Raw genomic sequence first — 23,329 nt, forward strand, 5'->3', positions numbered from 1 at the left:
GATCCCCAGGATTGTATTGCTAACGGGGCTATAAGGGGGATATTTTTACTTACTGGCATCTGTAGGAGTTGCGGGGAGCCTGTAGCAGCCTTCCGCATGGCTCCCCAACGCTTAGAATGTTGGCTTAGAATGTTGAGAAAAACTGGTCACTAAGCACTTCCTGGTTGCTTGTGACAACATTCTAAGTCCATGTTTTAAGCATTGGGGAGCCCTATGGAGGGAAACTCAGGGCCCCCTGCAACTCCTGCAGCTGCCAGCAGCCCTCAGTAAGTAAAAATAGCCTTCCTTCACCCCTGTTAGTGACAGGATCCTGGGGTTCGCATCACTACCCTAGTTCCTCCCCGGAAGGACTTACTTAGGGAGTAAAACTTTCCCTAAGTTTGAGAACCACTGATGTAGATAATAAGCTCCTTGGGCTCAGACTTCTGTCTGTTTTTGCCTATATTTCCCTGTAAGGCAGTGGTATTCAAACTGGGGCATCGCAACGCCCCAGCCTGTGGGTCCTGGTCTCTGCCCCCTTAAGGAGCGGGGACAGCCAGGAGACAGGAGGATGGCAGCTCAGGGGAGCTGCAGGGGCTTGGGTGCACTTGCCCAAGCCTCCTGCAGCCTCCTGGGGCTGCGGGGAGCCCTGCGCAACCTTCGGCAGAGCTCCCCAGGTCAGGAAAAGTGAAAGTGGAGCAATCGTGCCCTGCTCCGCAAAACTGGAAGCAGAGCACGATCACTCCGCTTTCCCTTCTAACGGGGCTGCAGGGATTGGGGTGCACACTACAGTCCCTGCAGCAGCCGTCCCTGTGTGCGGGGAGCCCTGTGCGAGCGCCTGCAGGGCTCCCCAGGTCAGGGAAAGGGAGAGTGGGGCAATCATCCCTACAGCCCACTGAGCGACGTGATCCTGGGGATCATGCTGCTGCCTCCCCCCCACCCCTGCAAAGACTTACTGCGGGTTTCAAACTCCCTGAGAGTTTGAAAACCGCAGCTGTTAGGCATCATTCATCCTGATAGTGCTTTATAAATACTTATAACTCTGAAACTCCTGGAAGGAGCACTCATAGTTAAAATATCTGGGTATACCGGCCATAAAATTCTAAAACAACTAGTTTTATTTGTTGAATTAAAAGCAATGTTTTGTCCTACAATTGCTGTAGACATCATCAGGCTTCTGAAGGCAAAACACCATTGCAAGGAGTATCTTGGAAGGAGTTTTAATTTCTCTAATGGGCATTAGATGGACCCTTGACTTCATAAGGAGACTGATTTAACATCAAATGAATGAATCTTTTAGTTTGTGGCTGTGATTCCATTTGTTTCTTAACAAAAAAAAAAAGTATTGGATTAATGAGCAGAAACCATCCTTTGAATGATGTCAGTGAGCTGGATTTTGTCCCAAAGACAAGTGAGCCCTCAAATCTCTAAATGGTCTCTTTGTCTGCTGTTCACATAGCTTCCAAATTTGTACTAGTATCTATTTATATCAATACATCTGCCATTGCTGTCTTGAGAGTGGGATATTCTGAAATATTCAGTTGCTGTTGTAGAACATAGTACAGTAAAAATTTTGTTGTCTGGCATGCATGAGGAATGAAGATTGCTGGTTACTAAAAATGCTAGTTAACAAAGCTTTCACAAGATTTACAAGCACCCCCACCCTGAAAGGACTCCCTCTGCTCCCTCACTTTCCTGACAGGGTTCCTTTTGTGATGCCACTCCACTCTCCTTCCGTCTCTACCGGGGTCCTCTAAGAATAGAGACATCCACTTCCTTTCCAAGATGGTCTCCCATTAGGGCAGAAGGAATAGCTGTGTTCCTGGGAGGCCTTTGTGAAGAAGGAAGGGAGTGGCAGAGGGAACCTTATTAAGAAAGTGAAGGAGGAGACTAGCTTAATTTCTACTGTACTTTCCTGACTTATTTTTATATCTGAAAGCTTCAAATACATGTTTTCATGTGCTTTGTTTTTTTACTTCCTTGTATTAGATCAGTAGTTCCCAACTTTTAGGAGCCTGCAGACTACTGAAGCAAAATTTGGAACCCCCACCCCCAAAAAATGCAATTAAATTTGGTTTAAAAAATGGGACTCATGGGGGAACGCTCAGTGAAACACTGGAAGTGCTGGCTATGGGCAGTCTGTCTGCCCTCTCTGGTGGTCCATGGGTAAGCTTTTTGCTGAGCAAACACTCCCCCATGTACCACTGGAGAGGGCGTAGAACAGTCCACCCCCAGCTGCAGCTGATAGTCAGTGGTCTGTGGGGGAGCGCTCACTTGGCAAGACACTGGAAGTGATCAAAGGCTATCTCTTTTTCCTGAGGCCTTGTAAACCACTACTCAGGGTCTTGTGGACCACCTATGGACCACAGGTTAGGAACCACTGTATTAGATTAATGTAGTTAAGAGTTGCAAGAGAGTCTGTGTAGTACTGAAACACACTGATTTTTATATTGCTTTTTATAACTGAAGATGAGAGAGGGGTAATTAGCATTTTCTTCCTATATTGTAGGGTGGATTGTTCATTGATAAAGGTGTCAAAACCAACAACGCAAGCCGTGAAGATCCAAGGGAGTATCTGTGTTTGGACAACAGTCCAAGGTATAATATATTCTGTCAAAGACATGATCAAGTATTACATTTCAGGAAACTCTTCTTCGTTCAGAATGTTAACATCTGAGCTCAGTGCACATTGGATCTCCTCAGATAATCCTGTTTTATGTGGAACTCGCCACAAATGTGCAAAACTGCATTATTGCTTCAATTTTGATGCTAAACCAAGATAACTAAACTCTTCTACCCCCTTCCCATCTACAGGTCTGCACAATCACAGCATTCAGCAATGATGAAACTCTTTCCAGAACTAAAACAATGTTAAATCCCTAAATTGCCTGCATCAGCACATTTGCCCTTTCCAGTTTGAAATTCCTAGGGACCCCTTTGTGGTATGGAAATCAACCCTCTTTAGCTTCATGGCGCTTCGAATAGTCTGTGTCTTTCTTGGTGCAGTAGCTAATTACTTTTATCCGTGTGCTGAATGGTAGTTAGAATGACATATTGAGCCATTTCTGATCTTCTTTTCCTTCTTTTTACAAGGTTTCGACCGCATCAAGATGCAGATCCTGAAAAGCCACGAGTTGCTGCTCTGATAGATGGGCTAATAGCTTATAAAAACAATGACCATGGGGCTTGGATCAGAGGGGGGGATATCATCATTCAGAACTCTGGGTAGGTATCCAAGGGCAAATATTATATATACGCTATTGCTAAACAGTTGAAAAGATGTGCAAGCACTAACTGGACCAGTAGAGCATTGTACTGTTAACTGCTGGAGTTGTGAAGATAACTGAATATCAAGCTGTATTGCTTTGCTCAATAGTTTCAAATGCCTACAAGTTTAGGTGAGAATTTTGTATTGATTTGGGGCTAAACACAGGACAGACATGAAACAAGTTAATTATGTTTTTTCCCCTAGAGTTGCATTACACAACCACTTCTAAGAACTATACAGTGTACTAGCAAAACTTTTGCATATTTCAGAACCTAAGAAAAACCCTGCTTAAAGGCATATCTAGTCCAGAATTGGGTTTTCAGTCGTGTTCTGCTTTTTTTTTTTCCAAGTTAGAAAACCCCAAATGTTGTCGCCTTTCCTTGTAGTGATATATGATCCAGTCCTGTGATCATTTTGGTTGCCCTCTTTTATATCTCCAATTCTACAGTATCCTTCTTGTGGTGTGGTCACCTGAATTGTATACAGTGTTCCAAGTGTGTTGCCCTATAGATTTGCATAAGGGTATTGTAATATTAATAGCCTTGTTCTCAGTCCCTTTCTTTTATGCCCCATTGCATGGAATTTGCCTTCTTCATAGCTGCCATACACTGTTGTCATTGAGTGTGGGTCATCATGATCCCAGGATCTCTTTCCTGGTTCTCTTTCCCTGGTTCGTCACTGATAGGTCACACCCATCAGTATTTGTGTGAACTTGATCAATTTACACTTATTTATCCTGAACTACGTTTGCCATTTGGTTTCCCATTTCCTGTGTTTTAGATCATTAACTGCACACTCCAACACATTTACTCAAAAGTAAGTCACATTGTGTTCAATGAGACTTATTTTCAGTTAGGATTGCAACCTTAAAGTGCATTTTTGAATCTGAAATAGTAATCTTTTTTTCTTCTTTTAGGTTTGCAGACAATGGAATAGGTTTAACCTTTGCCAGGTTAGTGTTAACTTTTGCTTAATTTCTCCTTTCTGGCACCAGTGTTTCTTATTTATGCTCTGATACCACATTTTCTGTGTACTTTGGTGCAATTCTAATGGGTTGTCACAAAGCAATCAAATCTATGGAAGTATGTCTTGACAGCTATAAGGTCGTAGATGTGCGTTCCAGTGCCAGCAAAGTCATAGATTCGATAGGAGGTTCTAGCCTTTAACTGACGTCCCTGTGGAATCCTGCAATTTAGAAGAAGCCTGGTGCCTTTTTGCTTTGTTGATGCAAATGAAGCAAAAATGTTGCTTACCTCTTAGAAAGAAATAAAAAACCTTATGCTGAAGAACCATTATTGAAAATGATCTTTGTGTTTATTTTTGATAGTGACGGAAGTTTCCCAAGTGACGAGGGCTCCAGCCAGAAAGTTTCAGAATCTCTGTTTGTTGGTGAAAGTAAGAATTATGGCTTTTCTGGTGGCCAAAACAAATACTGGGGAGCTGGAGGAATATACAATAAAAATCGCACACTGCCAAGAAACCGGTAAGCATACAGTGCCTGGGACAGAGTCGTCCTACCAGAAGCATAACTCTTTTTTTCTCCACATGAAAAACACAATAAATCCCAGGCTTAATATTTATGGTAAATCTTGGTTCCTCCAGCTCTTTTCCTCACCATCTTGAACTGAAGCATTCCTAGAGTATTTTTCCCCCAATTACAATATTTAAAGCAATAACACAAATACTGTATTTAGATGCTTGCATATGCAAGCTACATTTGTATTCTGAGAATGCAGATCTATAGTTCAGTGTGACCAGGCTTATTTTTGCCTTGATCAAGATACAGAAAAATGTCTCTCTGTCACTTTGCTACTGAAACTCACTAGGTTAAAACACGCATCCACTCGTACCTTTTAAATATGCATAGATGTGCGCAATTCATTTAGTTTATAAAGTATTTTCTTTTTTCATAGCAATGAAAAAAATGGTAGTAGCTACTATTTTTCTTTTTAAATATTTATATTTTTCTTAAAGGGGACAAAACCTCTTCAGTGACTTTTTAGGGAAATCTGTGTTCAAATCTGGAAGTTCTAAATATAGCCAGTTCCACTCAGTGTCAGTTTCACATTTTTCTTGGGAAGACATTCTGAATCTCCTGCGGACCTTTAAGAAAATACCTAAACATCTAAAAAGTCCTGTTCCTCCCCCCCCCCCAATTACCTCAAATCGAGAAACAGGTAGATCTGGGTACTTGAAACCAGTTGTTTAAGAATAGTTCTCTATAAGTCAGCAACCCTGTTTAAGAAGGGCATTGCAGAATCAGCAAGAATCAATATGTATGCTTACTAGCCAAGCACAAGTCATGTGTGTTCCCCAAATATACGTAACCACTCTAAACTAACACACAAATGTACTCCGTAGTGTCTCCAAAACTTGTTTCCAACTCACTCACTCCCTCCCTCTCAGTGCCAGAATCCCCATCCTAGTGAGAGTTTACTAAAATTGTCTTGAGTATGCAAAGAGTGACATTTGTTCAGCCTTGCACCTTTCACACCAAGTTAAGGAAGAAGGGCTTAGAGAACATGTTGCAATGCTCTTCCACAAGCCTGAGTGCAGGCACAATAAAATTTATGTCCCAATCTTATCCCACACCATCCTATGGGATATAGCAGTGCCAGAAAAGTTGATGCTGCATGGGGGGGGGGGACCACATGGCCCAGGAGAGATAATTAAATATATTTTTGACTTGCCTCCCCATTAGGTGCTTGGCCACCAATGTTTCTCCTCAAGTCTATGCCAGCTACTTAGGCATTTAGCTGGCATAAGTCCAAGGAGCCTTGGGGGACATGTCAAACTATGATAAGGGGAATAGTATCCTTGCATGCATAATTGCAACTGAGATCCACCCCCTTCCACCCTTGAATATGGCACTCCAACAAGGATCTGTTTCTCATCAGCAGGGATAAGAGGCTAGTGAGCACAGCCACCACAAAAAAGTCCACTTCAGGCTTTTGTGCCAACCCAGCCCTTCAGATCAGCTTGGGTCTTAGAAAGTGTTCTCTCCCTTCCTTTTATAAACCTTGGAAAGACAACAGAAGAAGTTTGTGCAAAAATCTGGGGGTTCTTGGGTGGGGAACTCTGCTTCAAGGAGCCAATTCTCATACAGCAACTTAGAGAAGTTCATATGATCCCATGCATGTTTGTTCAGAAGTATAAAAGTTTGCAGCTTTAATCTGTAAGTATCTGTATGAGCAAGCATGTGAGGATAAAAAATGGTGTCTCTGAATACTGTATATGCTTTTACAGGACTTTTCCAATCAGAGGTTTTCAGATTTATGATGGACCTATTCATCTCACAAAATGCACATTCAACAATTTTGTGCCAACTTCAGATAGATTCACCAGTGCAATTGGATTCCTAATGAAAAACACCTGGCAAATGACACCAAAAAACAATATTTCACTAGTGAAGTTTGGGGAAAATGTAAGTGTTTCTTTTTTTAAATTGAAGTTGCTCTCACCAGATGGGAAGGGATGATGGGTTGAAGATAACAGTGGTTTCAGTTTCCCCCACAAGCTTTATGCATGCTTACTTATTCCTCCAACCACTCTTGCTAACCCTTAGTGATCTGGTGTAATGAAACCTGTAAATCCACCCCTCTTCTTAAAAATTAATACCACCAGTAAACATAATCATCATAATTACATCCTTATAGTTTGGTGATCAATAGTTGTGTGATTTTTGAAAAGAGAAATTTCTTGTATACAATGTCTTTCATCCCCCCCCCCCCAAAATCTCCTATGCAAAATCTGAATGAGAACATGTGAGGCATTCCCCATGAAATTACCCTGGAAGCTTGTAGACTTTTTCTGGGCTCATGTTGATGCATTGTTGCTGTGAATCAGAGCCTCCGCAAGGTTGGCTTGTATATGGCAGGCAGCCAATCCTATCCTGTGCTGGAACAGGCAGACCAACTGGTCTGTGCCATATCAGTACAGGGTGGGAGGTGGCTGCTGTTCAAGTTGGAGTAAGGAGATTTATTTCTTTTTATCCCATGTAGTGCGGCAGTTACCCCCATGGAGCTACTCAGCAATCATAGTGAAATCACTGGTGCAAATCTGAGTAGCCCAGTGTAATGTCAGGCTGACTGGGAGGGGAGTTAGGATCGGGCCTAAGTCGCTCAGGCCGGTCCCAACCCCTCCCATGCCCATCTTCCCCCCACCCAAAAATGGTGACTTTGCCCTCCTGCCACTGGCTGCTCTCGGCTGGTGCACGTTTTTCTTTTCTTAATGACACAGAGGCTGGATTCAGCCTTCCTAAGCCAGTGGTTAAGAATGTGCTTTACAACACATTCATGACACTCCTGGGCTGGCGCAAGAAACTTGTGCTGGCCCATCTCCGTTTCAGAATTGCAATCATATAAACACTTTCCTATGAGTAAGTCTGACTGAACACAATAGGACCTGAGTAGATACGCATAGGATTGCACTGTAAGTTAATTGCACAGGGCAGGATTGCACAGGGCAGGAGGTCTGGTCTAGAGGGTTGAGCCTCCATTTGCCTGAAGATAACATCCGAAGGTCGCCAGTTCGAGGCCACCAGCACCATGAATGGCGAGACCTTGAAGCAGCTGACAAGCTGAGCCGAGCTATTCCATCTGCACTGAGCGTGGCAGGATGGAGGCCAGAATGTGCGGCCAGACCAAGAAAGAAACACCTGAATGTTGTGGTTTCTTGAAAGATAGAAACCTTCTTTCAAATTGTAAAAATCCCTACTGGAATTTAAAAATTGCCTGCCTATGTAAACCGCCTTGAATAAAGTCTAAGGAGAAATCTGAGGACCAAGAAAGGCGGTATAGAAATACCTGTATTATTATTATTATTATTATTATTATTATTATTATTATTATTATTATTATTATTATTATTAATTGGGCAACTGTCTTAATCCTGCAGAAAAAAATGCTAAACTTTTTTTTTCTTCAACATTTCAATACTGAGTTTAATGTTTGAAGTAAATAATTCCAAACTAGCTTAATGTAAGTGCCACATACAATAAACTTTCAGATGTTTGAGAACCGCAAGAGATATCTGACAGCAATATTGAAGAATTTAAATTTTTTAATTTAATATTCATCATGAACATTAAACTTGCATTTTAATCCAGTTGACTCTTAGTTTATACCTGGTAAATATAATTCTTGAAAATTTTTTATTTACCTTTTATATTAATTGTGAGGCAAAAAGAAGTTCAGCCAACATATTTCTGTGAGCCGCACAGTATATGTCTAAGAGATGCATGTGGTTCACAAGTCACTACTTGGCTACCAAGGTATAAGTTCTAGTTAACACATTTGACACACAGCAAAAGGCTTACGCATAGAACAATGCAGTCCAGTTCCCAAATTTACTGGTTGTTTTCTTAAACAAACAAGCACAATTTGCTTTTGCAAGCAAGACTAATGTTCTTATCTTTGGGGGGGTCAGGTTTCTCTCAAAGTCTTTTTTGGTAAACCTGGTCCTTGGTTTGAAGAGTGCGATCTGGATGGTGACAAAACCTCAATATTCCATGATTTGGATGGATCTGTGACTGAATACAAGGACACCTATGTTGGTAGAATGGATAACTACCTAATTCAACATCCAAACTGCATTAGTGTTTCCAAGTGGAATGGTGTGGTCTGCAGTGGGACCTATGCCCAGGTTAGAGTATATGCCATTATATATGTGTTCTGTAATTAATATGTGTAAAACTTGATCAAAAGTGCTTTGCGTTTCTTCTAATATTTACAAAAATTATATCCAATTATTTTTATTCCTATTTATACTAAAAACTCAGCCTATCCAGTGGGCAAAGGATACTGTCAGTGTTTTTGTTTTGAAAGTGGCACACTGGTCACCAAAGGACTTGCCTCTTTTAAAATAATTTGTGTGAAGGACTTGGGAGCAGAAGGAGAAAGACTGAGGGCACCATCCAGACCTGTGCACACCAGCTTCTTGCCAGCACGCACTGTTGCAAACATGCCATAATGCACACTTGCGAGCCCTTACCATGGGCCCAGTACCAGTGAGTGCCAATTATTTGGAAATGCGGTTTAAGACTGTGGAGAAGCATTCTAATGTCCTATAGTTGTGTGAGGCTCTGTCGCACTTTGGAGTTAGGGATGGGTGTGGCATCTTGCAGGGGAGTGACTTCACTGTCCCAGAAGCTGGGAAGGAGAAGTCTTTCACTGGAATAGGGTGACAATTTGCCATGACATCCAAATTGGAAAGCTTTGGTTAATGCTTGCCTTTTGAACCAGAGTCATAAGTTCACTTCAGAGTATGATTTCTCCTTATGATGTCCAGTTCAGGTGTCGTGGCAAGCAGTGGTTACTACTATACAAGAAATGGAGAAGGAAGCCAAGTAAAGAAAGGAGGAGGGAAGCATCCAAGCCCACAGTCCATTTCTTAATCTCCAATTCAGATCATGCATTGACTTGTACTATTACTTTGTACTCTATTTATCAAAACTCTCATTTCAAGACATCACGTTATCTAACACTTGTATATTATCTGACCTTTGGATGTCCTCCAGGCCGCATGAGGGTGGAATATCTCTCTTTTCATTTTGCTTTTTTTCCTGTTGAAGTAGTTGCCACCTTTTCTAGCATTGAGGGTTTGTATTTTTTCCTTCTAGGTATACATCCAGACATGGAACCAACAGAACCCTAACATGACTATGTTGCGGGATGAATACCCTTCCAACCCTCTGGTGCTGAGAGGTATTAATCAGAGAGCTGCTTTTCAGCAATACCAGCCAGTTGTGATGCTTGAAAAGGGCTACACAGTACATTGGAACGGACAAGCCCCACCAACAACATACCTTTACCTCATTAACTTCAACAAGTATGTTTCCATTTTTAATGGTCTGTTTTGGTTCCTTGAGCATATTGGTAGGATTTTAAATCTGCAGTAACGTTTTTTGCATGCATGGTGTCTACATGAGTCCCTGAACAAAGACAAAAGCAATAACATTTTTGTTTCTTCAGTACTTTTTGCCATACAAGTAAGTGTCAATAACTGCTTGTGGAGCAAACAAAAAGTTCTGATTACCATTGCTAAGCACCAAAGCAAGAATGGAGAAGTGCAGGGCTTGTAATATAGCTCATAAGCATTATTTGGACAGAAATGAGAGCTCAGTGATTTTAAATCTGCATTCTCCAAATTGTGCACCAGGTGCCAAACTGACTAAAACTAATAAAAGGCCATACTTGAAAACTAAATACCCAATGACAATTCTGGACCTAGGAATAGCCCCCAAACTGCATACATCTTTCTTCAGGATTCGTAGTTTAATCCACATTGAACCATTGCAATGTTTTTCACTTGGGACCTGTCTTTGAAGACATTTTGGAAGCTTTAGTTGGCTCAGAATATTACTTGCAGGTATAGAACATCTGGAGCATGTGACTCCTTTTTTGGTCCATCTTCATTGGATGCCAGTCTGCTGCTAGACACAATTCAATGCACTTCAGGGACACAGGTACAAATGTCCCACCTCCCCCACAAATGGCAGCAGCTGCTGAATGTGGACAGTGCTGGTGCAGGTAAGGTGGCTTTGGAATCAAAGTTGTTTCAGTCACAAAACGAGATCAGAATTCAAACTGAAATAAATCAATTCATCATATTAACATATCTCTGAAATTTGGTTGCCTCCATTCACTTGAGCACATGGCCCCCAAACAAACAGTAATCATTATGATCGGACTTAGAGTGGGATTCTTCAGCAGAAGGTACACAGCTAACATTTTCGGTCAAGATGATATAATGCTGCTCTGTGAGAGATGTATTAATCACTCTCCCTAGAGCCATTTCCCCTCTGGCTGCTTTTACTAGCCAGGATAGAGAGTGCATGTGGTCATCCTCAGGCTTCCAAGGATTCTAGTAATGGTTTTTGTATCTTTCTGTTGCTAGGAATGACTGGATTCGAGTAGGTCTCTGTTACCCACCAGACACCTCTTTTCAAGTAACCTTTGTAAGGTTAAACTCGCAAAGGCAGGCATCTCCTAACACCAATGTGGAAGACTATGTAGCTGTATCTTCAATGGCAGAATTGCAGAAGAGGAGAACTGAGAAAACATTTTATTTTGATAACAGCACTGGGTAGGTATTTAGCATACCCAATAATAATAATAAACACTATACGGTTAAACGTTCTGTTTTCTTGGGATGGCAAAGATGAGTTTGGAAGAATGGATTGGTCTGGCTCTTTGGCAGGGGAGGGAATGCAATTACAGTTGTATCCCTGTATCTGCAGGGGTTCTGTTCCAGAACTGCCTGTGATGAAGTGAAACTGTGAATATGGGCAAATTCCCCCTACCCTCCGGAACTGACGGGGGCTCCGCTCCTTTCACCTCTGGAGGATCTTCTGAGCCCAGCAGAAACTGCACACGTCCTTCTGCAGCCTCTGCTGTACTCAGACTAACTGTTAGAGTAAAAAACACATGACTTCCCTTTTTTCCAAAAAACTGGAAGTGACTTTTTAATGCCTTATAAGGCATTAGGAGTTCCAGAGGGATGCGTGTGGAGGGGGTTGTGGACCCGGTCTGCAGATAAGTGAATCCGCAGATACGGGGGGGGGGGGGGGACACACCCTGTATAAGACAGTATGCTTCATGATTTGTTCTTGCAAGTTCTTAAGTTGAATGTTCTTGCATAGGGAGCCTCTCTGTACCAAAGTTAATGCAAGCTAAAGAAGATTACTCTCTTGTATTCCTACTTGTATAAAGTTTTGTGTGCAGCTTTTAATTTGCAACATTGGTGTGTTAAAGCAGTATTTTTGTTTTTTATTTCCACCTCTGTCTACTGATACCAGTAGAGTTTATCATCATACCTCTTTTGTAATTAAAGTGATTCTATCTCTACAGTCCATAGAATGAACAGAAGTTGTCTCTGTGTTCTGTATTACACTGCTTTTTCTGTCTGTCTGCACAATAGAAACACAGAAGGCTACTACTGTCCAGGGGACAGAGTGTTTTACTGTTTGAATTCATGTTTTTTTTTAAATAAAGGTATGCAAGAAATAAACTATAGTGTCACCATGTCTGGTCTTGCACTAATTTGTGATCTGGTTTTGTGTTTGTGCTTTTTCATTTGTGTATTCCTATGTAGGCTCCTGTTTTTGTTTCTTCAAACCAAATATCACAGAAATGGCCACAGTTACTGTTCATCTCAGGGATGTGAAAGAGTTAAAATTCAGGCCAACTTTCAGTCAACATCCATCAGTAATTGCTTGACAAAAACTTATCCAAAGTACCAGGAGCCAGCTGTTGCAAAGAAAATGCCCACAAAAACTACAGCCTCCTGTAAAAATTGTGGTGCAACTCAGGTGAGAAAAGAATGCAGACTGGGGAGTGATTGAATTAGTACTGCTAGTACCAACTAGCAACGGTTGCCAAACTCACAAGCGCTGTGCATGGAGAAAGTGGTCCCGCTCACAAGAAGCCCAGTCAATTGCTGCAATGTGATTCTAGTCAGTCCTGTCTGTAGCCCATGCCCCAGCAGGCTTTGCGCCCACATTTCCGGGCAGACATGACTGCCTACAGCTTCGTGTTGTAGCAATCAGGTGGGCTTCTTGTTAGTGATGCACCAAAACAGTAAGCACTGCGCATAGTGGGGAGGGCTTTAGTGTTGCAGCAGATGCAGCCCGCGGGCCATAGTTCAGCTACCACTGATTTATAGGATAGCTGCAGGCCTGGGTAAATGTAGTAGGATTTAAAGGAGAAAAATTAGTTGAATTCATGCATGGTAGGTACTAAGTATGGAGTGAAGTGGAGAAAAGAAAAAAGGTGAAGATGAGAAGAAAAACTAAAACCAACAGTCACTGCAAATCTCAGCAAAATTCAGAAGTATTATGAAAATATTGGTATGGAATACATTTTAAAGGAATCAACATTTTAATTCAGAGAGAGGAGTACTTCCATAGTGTTCAGTCTCCTCCTTCGTAGCTGTGTGATAAATATGCACAGAGTGGTGAGGGGAGAGGCTGCCTGACCAGAGTGACACAACTATAGATTATTTGGTGGACCGTTGAGTTCTATAGAAAAAGAATGCCCTTCTTGAGAACTTGTAGGGGTTCATTTCTGGAGGAACCTTTGTTGGGAGGGAATATGTATCTGTAGAACACAATATAGACAAAATTCCAGAACAATTAGGCACACTTCAGTGTTGCTGGGATGTTTACAGCCTACTCCTATGGTCAGACTCTTATGGTGACCAGACACAATGGAGGACACAGTTCCTACACTTATAAAAGAAGCATAATTGTATAAAAATTGTATACAGTTGTATAAAGGAGGGAATTTTAACAGGTTCGGTTCAACATGGAGGGGTTTAAAAAGCTGCACTTGCCAAAATTCCCTCTTCTATACGTTGGTTAAAGGCACAGGAACTCCATTGTATCTGATCACCTTCTGTATGCTGCAGCACAACCTATGGTGTTGCAAAATGCAGTGCAATATAGCACATGGCTGGGCCACTGCCAGAAATAGTAAGCATGGCACAGCAGTGGTCTGCCTGGAGACCCTGGAGCTGATAAATCAGAAGTGGGGGTGGGCTGTGTGTGAGGAAAGGGAGGGAGCAGGAAAACTGGGAGTGTAGCCTGATGGAGAGGGGGGAGGAACCATGGGAGGAAGGAGGTGGGAGGGGCTGGATCCAGTTGCAGTGGAGCACACTGGATCTTATCCTGCCCATTTTAAATTGCCCCGCCCCTTTTATCTCCTTAGACATATGCCACTAAAAGAGGTGGTGTATGTCTGAGGAGACCCGTGGGCAGCCCCAGGGCTCATGTGAAAATCAGTAAAAATCAGTTCTACTTACCTCCCATGTGATGTTGCCACCCCCCCAACACTGAATGCAGCACATGGCTTTTTGGCACAGCTGCATTGGTGCTGGTGCAGGGGATAGGACTGGGGCCTGGAGCATGTAATTGCGCACTTATGGCCCATTGATTTGTTGTTGTTTTTTTTAAAGGATTACTTTTCAAGATTGTATTCAGTAGAGCTGGCTAGAGTTGGAGAAAGTTTTAAGTCTTAGGGTAAATTTATACTTAGAATCTGCCTACTGCATATGGCATCAGTATCTGTGACAGCAAATGGATGTGAACAAAGTAATAAAGAAAGAAGGCAATTTAGTGATGATTAATTGGCAGTGGTATATTCTTTAACCCTTTTCATTCTACTTTGTACATATGTGTAGACTTGCTTTCTCTAGTTCACAGTAGAATTGCTTCAGTGCAATAACATCATTCCATGTGGTTGTTTTAAGAGGAGTTCTGGTATACAACTATAAATTACACCAGTTTTATACATTTAATTATATTCTTGATATTTAGATTGCATTTACCAGTGATCCTCATAGAACCTACCTCCTTGTTCAAATTCAGTCCCCGGGTACAGTTGGATTACAGGGGAACCAAGAATCTTCTGTCTTGGTGAGTGTGACTGTAATTTTTGTGAGCTCTAAACTCAGGCAAAGCTGTTGACCTTTTTCATGTGGGGCACTGTGTTGTCATGGCCTGTATCGTAACCTGAAACTTAGAGCTTGCCATATAAGCAATGTGCTTTAAAGACTGGTGCATAAAGATAGAAGGGGTGCAACAAAATAAGCTGACATCTTCAGCTCTCTTGTAAGTTGTTGAATCTTCTGACAAATATTGAAATACTCATGGCAAAATCCAAATGGGAGAAATACATTCTGTACAAATGCACAGTAATTTTACACCAGGCTTCCAACAATCGTATCTTTTGTTAGTGCCCCTTAAAGCTCTGAGTCGAAGAGAAGCAACATTGTGGTTGTAGATGCTTATTTCAGCACTTGTGGCTTAAATGAGGTGATGTAATATCAGTTCTTGGTCTGTTGCCACTTTTCTACTTTGGATCCAAATATGAGTCTGGGAAATGTAGGTATACAGGCAACTTTGGAAGCCTGAAGGTTACAGTTTAATTGGTATTTATCCCTAAATGCACGTGTTGTCTTGATGGATGGATAAAAACTCTTGAAGGCTTTTGGGATGGAGACAGGAATACTAGTTCTGTTTGTACATGTGTGTGCATAAACATGGCAAATTCAAGCTTCTAGTTCTAGTCTGTGTTTTTGATAAATATTTTCATTGTGAACTTATTAAACTGAACAAATCTTTCACTCTGAACTGTGATTTCCTTCTTCATAAGGCCAAGTTAAAAGAATGGCTGGAACCACACAATGATTAGATCTGCACCCATTATTATACCAGACTGGCGTGTACGTCTAATGGTGTGTATGGCTAACTCAACAGACGATTTTGAAGAAAAAGACAAATTTATAACAGTTGATAAATTGACAAAATAGTTAGTGCCAGAAACCCACTATATTCTGTTAGCTGAATGACAATCAGTGTGATAGAATCTCTAGTTACAGTAGATGATTGTATTTGCAAATCACTATTGTGGGGAAAGAGGAGTGTGACATAGAATGTCTTTCATTTTAGGTCAATGGTGTTAAGTTTCCTTTGAGAAGTGTGGGTGTACTCACCCTAGTCATTGATGCCTGTACTGGCAGAGTAACAAAAGAAACATTTTTCCCTGAAGCGAAAATCAAGCAGCTAGAAGAATATATAAAAACTGGAATTCCCCAAAGGTACGTGATACAAAGCAGCCTATCAGTTTGCTAATAGCACTTTCTGTGAGCAATGAATTTAGACTTTTTCACACTTTACTTTAACACGCATAGTTCTTTGTCATAACAGTTAGACATTTTTCTCAGAATGTTACTTAAAGGTGTCACTGTTGCTGTAAGTGGTATGTAGCATTTCCCTTTTATATTTGCAGTTATACTCCAAATATAACATAATATATTTTTTATATTTTATGAAATATAAATATGAACTATAAGTTATATGCCATCTAGTTTTTATGTTCATATGAACTATAAGTTATATACCATCTAATTTTTATGTTCAAGGATGTGGTTGACCCAAACTAGAAAGGGATCCAAGTTCTGTTCCATTAAAAGTTGAATTTTGTAATTGAAATCAGGCTGCATTCCTATACACACTTACCTGGGACAAATTGAACAAAATGGGACTTACTTTTGAGTAGACATGTCTAGCGTTGCTTTGCAAATCAGGCATTTGTTTTACATAATTTTAGTATTTGTTTTATATAAGGCAGGTGTGCCCAAACCCCAGCCCTGGGGGCACTTGTGACCCTTGAGGACTCCCAATCTGGCCCTCAGGGAGCCCTCAGTCTTCAGTGAGCCTCTGGTATTCCAGAGACTTGCTGGAGTCTGTGCTGGCCTGATGCAACTGCTCTCATCGTGATGGCCAACTTCTCGCATCAGCTGTGGGACGAGAGCTCCCTCCACTGCTTGCTGTTTCACATCTGTGATGCAGCAGCAGCAAAGGAAAGGCTGACCTTGCTTTGTGCAAGGCCTTTTATAGGCCTTGAGCTATTGCAAGACCTTCATTCATTCATATAAGTTCCATCTCTAATATATTCATTTATGTCAATTTATTCAAATTTGAAATATAAATTAATTTTTCCCCAGCCCCCAACACAGTGTCAGAGAGATGATATGGCCCTCCTGCCAAAAAGTTTGGACACCCCTGATATAAGGGATGAGGAAGTAGGTAGAGCAGCGTTTTTCAACCGCTGTGCCGCAGCACACTAGTGTGCCACAAGGCAGCCTCAGGTGTGCCGCGGGGCCAGAGCAGGCAGGCAGCAACTGACGGTGGAGAAGTGGTTGCTTTGACCCTCATGCAGCAGGCGAGAAAGGAGCAGCCGAGGCTGAGCAAGAGGAAGGCTGCAACCCGATCCTAATTTACCTGGGAGTAAGCCCCGTAGACTATTATGGGGCTTACTTCTGAGTAGACACACCTAGGATTGGGTATCAAGTCCATTGTTTGGGCATTGAGAGAAGCCTGGAGGAGGTCTGGGTGGAGTGAGTGAGAACCAGGGGCAGGCAAGCAGGTAGGAAGCCATGGAGTCTGCTGAGGCCAACAGCCTAAGAATGGGCTGGCCTTCGAAGTACCTTCTCCTTGCTGCAGTTGCCTGCAGCTCCCCAACACAACCCTCCCTGCCTTACCTTTGCCTTTCAGAGAAAGGGTGCTGGGCCACAATCCTATCCACACTTACCTGGGAATAAGCCCCATTGACTATAATGGGACTTACTTCTGAGTAGACAGTCATATGATTGGGCTTTTGGTCATATTTTTTCTGAAATACAGGAGCAGGCAATGGGGGGAGAATGTGAGGCAAGTGATTCTGGACCTTTGGAAGGTGCAGACAAGTGAGGGGAGGGACAGTAGGAGAGGTGCTAACTGCAATTATGAGATGGGGGAATGTGCCTGTGGGAGGGAGTGGGGTGGGGAGAGAGAAGTGCCAATTGCCTGCTCGTGTATTTGAGAAAAGAGTGCAACCAAAAGCCCAATCCTAGGCATGTCTACTTAGAGGTAAGTCCCACAGGCACATTCCCCCCCCCCCAGTCTTTGGGTGCAATCCTGACCACACTTCCCTGAGTGTAAGCCCCATTGAACAAAATAGGACTTACTTCTGAGTAGACCTGGTTAGGATTGTGCCCTTTGTCATGTAATGATTTAATTGTATTAATTAAAAATTAATTGTAATGTAGTAATTTAATGTAAATAAAAAACTGGGAGTGTGCCTTGACAATTTTAGTGCCTTGACAGTGTGCTGTGAGCTGAAAAAGGTTGAAAATGGCTGAGGTAGAGTGTGTACTGAAAGCCTTTCTCCAGTATCTGCTCAGCCTCCACCTGGTTTCTGAGGCTTCACCAAGAACTGTCCACAAGTTTTCAGGTCTACCTTTGGAACCACAAGAGCTGGAAACTTAAAAAAAAAAAAATGAGATTCCCCAAGTACCCCACCAGAAAACACACAAGACAAGGTGACTCGGAATAAAATTTGGCCACACATTGATTAGAATCAATTAATAACGCGTATTGGTTCTGTTAAGGACACTCCACCCACTCACCCCAGTGGGCATCTACCCTGGAGGAGACAACTAATTTGTCCAAACACACTTGGACAAAACTACCCTGATTGCAACCTAGCGTCACCTCCTGGCAATATCAGCATTTCAATGCCAACCCCTGTAAAAAGAGTCAAGGACGTTGAATTGTTTTGCCTACCCAAAGCCAGGCAGCCTTTGAGGTAGACATTGCAGTTCAGCCCCAAAGGATCACCAGACTGCATCCCTAATCACCACAGATTATTCTTGCCAAGGTGGACAACAAGGACCTGGGTAGAGGGGAGCCTGTTGAATAGACTCCTGGACTGTCAGTAGCCACTGGTTTCAGTGCCTCCCCCTTCTGCGGCCCAGTTGATACTGGCTGCAGCTCCAAGTCCCAGCTGGGTGCCAAACTGCTGGAACATGCTCTCTTGTGGGCTCAGAAAGCAATGGAGTGCCCACAGATCAGCACTCTTAGTGGTGTTTTCCCACCTGCTGCTACTGATTTTGTTCTGCTTTTCAAGTAGTACGAATCAAAGCTTTAAACCTATTCCAATGGCAAGTCCTTCTCAGGGCAAACATAATACTTGTAGGCCCCAGATTTCCTCCTTCAAGTCCATTGAACTGTCCAGCTGCCCAGGCGAAGTAATAGAGGCTAAAGTCAGAGGGGACCAGCCCATACCTTCCAGGCCACAGCGCAAAACTAAAACTGGTTCAAGAAGCGATCATAATGATGCACAAAGAAGAGCCCATGGGTCTTCCTTCTCTCCTCCACATATTCACACACTCCAGCCAAATATCCTAACATTGTACATACTGCTCTACCTGATACTTCTAGGTGAACCAGGAACTGCATTAAATGCTCCAGGGGAATGGGTTTTGGGCATGCCAAAAAGGACACTCCATTAAATTCCTGCGAAAAAGACAAATGCACAGGTCCTCCTTTGTGGGACCAATCAGCCTGATGCGATGAAGTGGCTTATAAGTCCCTGGCAAATCCTAACCAATTTTCCAGCAATGACATAGCTGTAATGATGGGGCATGTGCTGCATCCTGTAGGGGGGCAGTCACATAAGGAAATGTTTGTTTCCTTACCTCGGAGCTGCATTGCCCTTACCTTGGAGCTGGAAGGTTGGTTAGAATTGCACCCTTAGCCTCCTCAGAAAGGCCCTGCCTGGTACCACAACTCTGTTTCTGGCCCCCCTCTCAGTACCTCAGCTGATCAGCTCCTAGCCCATCTCCTGCTTTGTACGAGTAGAGACCAGGCAAAAAACACTCTCAATCACATCTGCGGGCACAGAGGCAACATTCTCAGGTTGCACTTAATACAAAATCTTGTACACAGTTACCTTTGAAGCAGGAAATAAATAAATGTATTTATTATCATCAGTGGAACATTATCAATGTTCCCGAATCAGTAGAATATACCAATATTTAAACAATAACATGTGAATAGCTTTAAGTGTTGTCCTTTGAATATATATCAAAGTTCACCAGTATAGGAAGCCCTAGTGCTTGCTGTTAGAAATGGATTCCTGATAACCTCATCTTTATGTACCTTCTTCGGATTTGACTTGTTCTCAACAAAGTAGTAATGACTAGTAAATTGGACTAGAAAGAAGAGAGGGATAATTATCCGCACGTAACTAAATCCAGTCTGGGTAGATACTATAAATCTACGTAGCATTCTGCCACCGCCAACAAAGGAATAAGATTCTGCAAAACGCATGGTTTAGAAAGTCACCTGGATTACTGAGAAAGGTCTCTTGTTGACTACCTGTTCTTTAATGACTTCACAAAGCATGGTGCAACTCTTTAATAATTTGACTGAAAGGTTAACGAAGTTAACAAGGTAAGGTGAGCCTATATCAATCTCACCAGATCAAAACATACAGGTTTAAATTAACCAAATTTGTTTACAAATCTGACAGTCAACCCATTCAACTTAATAGGGTAAGACAGGAATACTGAAATGCCTGGTGAAAAGTAACATTAGTCAGGCAATGAAATGACAGGATGTCATACTAAATTCCAAGGGCAGATCATTTTCATGACTGAAAGAGGCCCTGTATGCCATGTTACTCCCAACCAAACTTCTGGTGGTATGGAAATGCGATGTGAAGGAGAATCAAGACCAGGAAGGGGCTAGGGATTCAGTTGGCATTGCTGCTGCCAAACCCAACCCCTTCCTGGATCCAATCCACCCTCCTCCCCATCCCATCACCTCCCTGTTACACCAATTTGCACTACATCCAACCCCCTCCCCACTTTCTTCAAGTCCCCTGCACAGCCTTGACTGTGACGGCAGGCATCCCTAATCCATCACAGTGTGCACCCAGCCTCTCATCGCTTCCAGTGGCATCCAGGCTACCATCTCCAGCTTGTCACATCTGTGACTGCTGGAAAGCACGTAACACCACTGGAACATGTGTTCCAGCAGTGTAACAAGTGCTTAGGATTGGGCCATCAGTCCTTGACCCAAAGATGCTCTAGAAATGCAATAGGAAGCAGGGAAGTCAAGCAATAGGCCTGGGTAAGTGAGATGCTAATTATGTAACTGTATCACAGAACACACACAAAATTTGGGGAATCTTTTCCTTTTAATTGAAGCTTTCAGGATGAGGAATATTAAAGTAGCTTTAGCTATTATTGCATCACAAAAGCAAAAGCAAGAGATTATCACTCAGTATAAATCATACCAGTTGATTCTGAGAGGTTTATATCTTGTGTACAACAAGAGCTAATTTAATGAAAACAAACTTTTAGGTAAGGTTGATATTATAAGGATGTAATAAGGATAATAACATTATACGAATATTATAAGGATAATAAGGATATTATCAGGTAGGGGCACCTGGCGCGGTGGCGTCGCTGGAGGGGGCGGCGCGGCGCGCTCAGGCTGGCAGGGAGCCTCCCTGCGGAGCCATTCCCGGCGGGGGGAGCAAAATTCTTCCCGCCGGGAATGGCTCCGAGGGGAGGCGCCGCTTGCACGCCTCGCTGAGTCTCCCTGCCAGCTTGAGCGCGCCGCCCCCCTCCAGCGACGCTACCAACCTGGCAGGTAGGGACCTGCCGGCTGGGGCGCTCTCCTGGTAGTGGGCACCGCGGGTGTGGCTCCCCTCGGAGGCCTCACCGGGCTGCTTTCTGCATCGGGGGTGCTCCAGGGCTTTTGGTCCCCTGTGCTGTTCAGTGGGTATCAGGAAGTTGAACGGGGAGCAGTGGTGAGGCAGACAGGATGCAGGGGGAGGGGCAGGAGAGGGGTTTGTGTGTATCAGGAAGTTGAACGGGGAGCAGTGGTGAGGCAGACAGGATGCAGGGGGAGGGGCAGGAGAGGGGTTTGTGTGTATCAGGAAGTTGAATAGGGAGCAGTGGTGAGGCAGACGGGATGCAGGGGGAGGGGCAGGAGAGGGGTTTGTATGTAACAGGAAGTTGAACGGGGAGCAGTGGTGAGGCAAACGGGATGCAGGGGGAGGGGCAGGAGAGGGGTTTGTGGCTATCAGGAAGTTGAATAGGGAGACATCTAAGAGAAGGAAAACTCTTATTCCAAACCTCCACTGCCTTGTGGCTACATCCAGTTGTGGAAAAGGCTTCAGGAGTCAACCTCGAGGCAAAATCAGGAGCCGGAGTCCCTCAGGCAGTTCGTGGCTGCACACAGTCATGTTCTGGCAACTCCTGCGACGCCGCTGGAACCAACCGTATTGGTTTCTGCCTTTCCATTGGACCATTTCAGCGACGTGGAGAGGGGGGACTTGCTGCATGGGTAACAGCCTATCCTCCATACCTTCTTTACCCAGGCTTCGCGCACTGGAGAGGACACTCCAACTTCGCCATACGGCGTCGGCACAACACGGGAAGCAGCAGTTACCGGTTATAAGTCTTTGCTCGATTGGCGTAGGGCATGACGCCAGGGGCTGCTTCCGACGGTGGGAGAGATCATTGCATCTCATTGGGCAGCTACCGCCCGCCTTAAGCTGGGCAGTCCCCAGCCAGTAAGGTGTTGCCTCGCCACGGTCCGTTAACCTCACGGGGTGCGTGGGGTTTAGGGTGAAAACCGACAAGCGGATCGACAACTCTGCACCATGCAATAGAAAACAGAAAACTCCTGCCCTAAAGCTGGGCACCTGGAATGTAAGGACAATGACACCTGGCTTCTCTGATGACCTGCAAGCAATAGACGATGCACGCGAAACAGCTGTCATCGACATGGAGCTGAGCAGACTGCAGATGGACATCGTCACCCTTCAAGAGACAAGGCTGCCAGATTCCGGATCTGTCAAGGAGCGAAATTTCTCATTCTTCTGGCAGGGAAAACCACCAAACGAAACCAGGGAACATGGTGTTGGCTTTGCGGTCAGAAATACCCTGCTGAAATCCATCATCCCACCTACTGTGGGAAGTGAAAGAATTTTGTCCCTGCAGCTCCAGTCATCAGCAGGACCTGTCACTCTCATCAGTGCTTATGCACCGACTCTGTCGTCTCCAGCAGAAGCCAAAGACAAATTTTATGATGACCTGGCCACCACTATCAAGAAGATCCCCGTAAAAGAGCCATTGTTCATCCTCGGCGACTTCAATGCTAGAGTTGGTGCTGATAACAGTTCGTGACCCACTTGCTTAGGTCAGTTCGGCACTGGGAAGATGAACGAAAATGGCCAACGCCTGCTAGAGTTTTGCTGTCATCACAGTCTCTGTGTCAGCAACACGTTCTTCAACACGAAGCCCCAACATAGAGTCTCTTGGAGACACCCAAGATCAAAGCACTGGTACCAGCTCGACCTGATTCTCACCAGATGCTCCAGCCTTCCCAGCATCAAGATCACACGCAGCTATCAGGGTGCTGCCTGTGACACCGACCACTCGCTGGTGTGCAGCAGAGTGAAACTGCAAACAAAGCGACTGTATCACACAAAAAGGGAAGGAAGACCTCGCATTGATACAAGCAAGACCCAGGATCAGAGAAAAGTGGAGGAATTTGCACGAGCGCTTGAGGAATCTCTTCCAGGCCCTGTCGATGCAAACACATCCAACAGATGGGAACATTTCAAGAATGCCGTTTACAACACCGCCTTGTCCATATTTGGCAAGAAGACCAACAAGACAGCAGACTGGTTTGAAGCCCACTCTGAGGAGTTGACACCAGTCATTGAGGAAAAGAGGAGA

General features: G+C 43.5%; 1 protein-coding gene across 3 annotated transcripts in view; it reads left to right on the top strand.

Annotated features, from left to right (window-relative positions):
• The window catches only part of CEMIP2 (cell migration inducing hyaluronidase 2), an 85,813-nt gene that overhangs the window by 57,354 nt on the left and 5,130 nt on the right, over positions 1-23,329 (top strand). For all 3 annotated transcript variants that reach the window (XM_066614097.1, XM_066614098.1, XM_066614099.1), the window contains exons 12-22: positions 2,489-2,577; positions 3,073-3,204; positions 4,164-4,199; positions 4,575-4,730; positions 6,494-6,671; positions 8,675-8,890; positions 9,867-10,075; positions 11,144-11,332; positions 12,341-12,557; positions 14,562-14,660; positions 15,696-15,844. In XM_066614097.1, the coding sequence (XP_066470194.1) occupies positions 2,489-2,577; positions 3,073-3,204; positions 4,164-4,199; positions 4,575-4,730; positions 6,494-6,671; positions 8,675-8,890; positions 9,867-10,075; positions 11,144-11,332; positions 12,341-12,557; positions 14,562-14,660; positions 15,696-15,844 (1,670 nt within the window). The remainder of the gene's footprint in view (positions 1-2,488; positions 2,578-3,072; positions 3,205-4,163; positions 4,200-4,574; positions 4,731-6,493; positions 6,672-8,674; positions 8,891-9,866; positions 10,076-11,143; positions 11,333-12,340; positions 12,558-14,561; positions 14,661-15,695; positions 15,845-23,329) is intronic.

The sequence above is a fragment of the Tiliqua scincoides genome, chromosome 2 (assembly GCF_035046505.1).
Source record: "Tiliqua scincoides isolate rTilSci1 chromosome 2, rTilSci1.hap2, whole genome shotgun sequence".
NCBI classification, from domain to species: Eukaryota; Metazoa; Chordata; class Lepidosauria; order Squamata; family Scincidae; genus Tiliqua; species Tiliqua scincoides.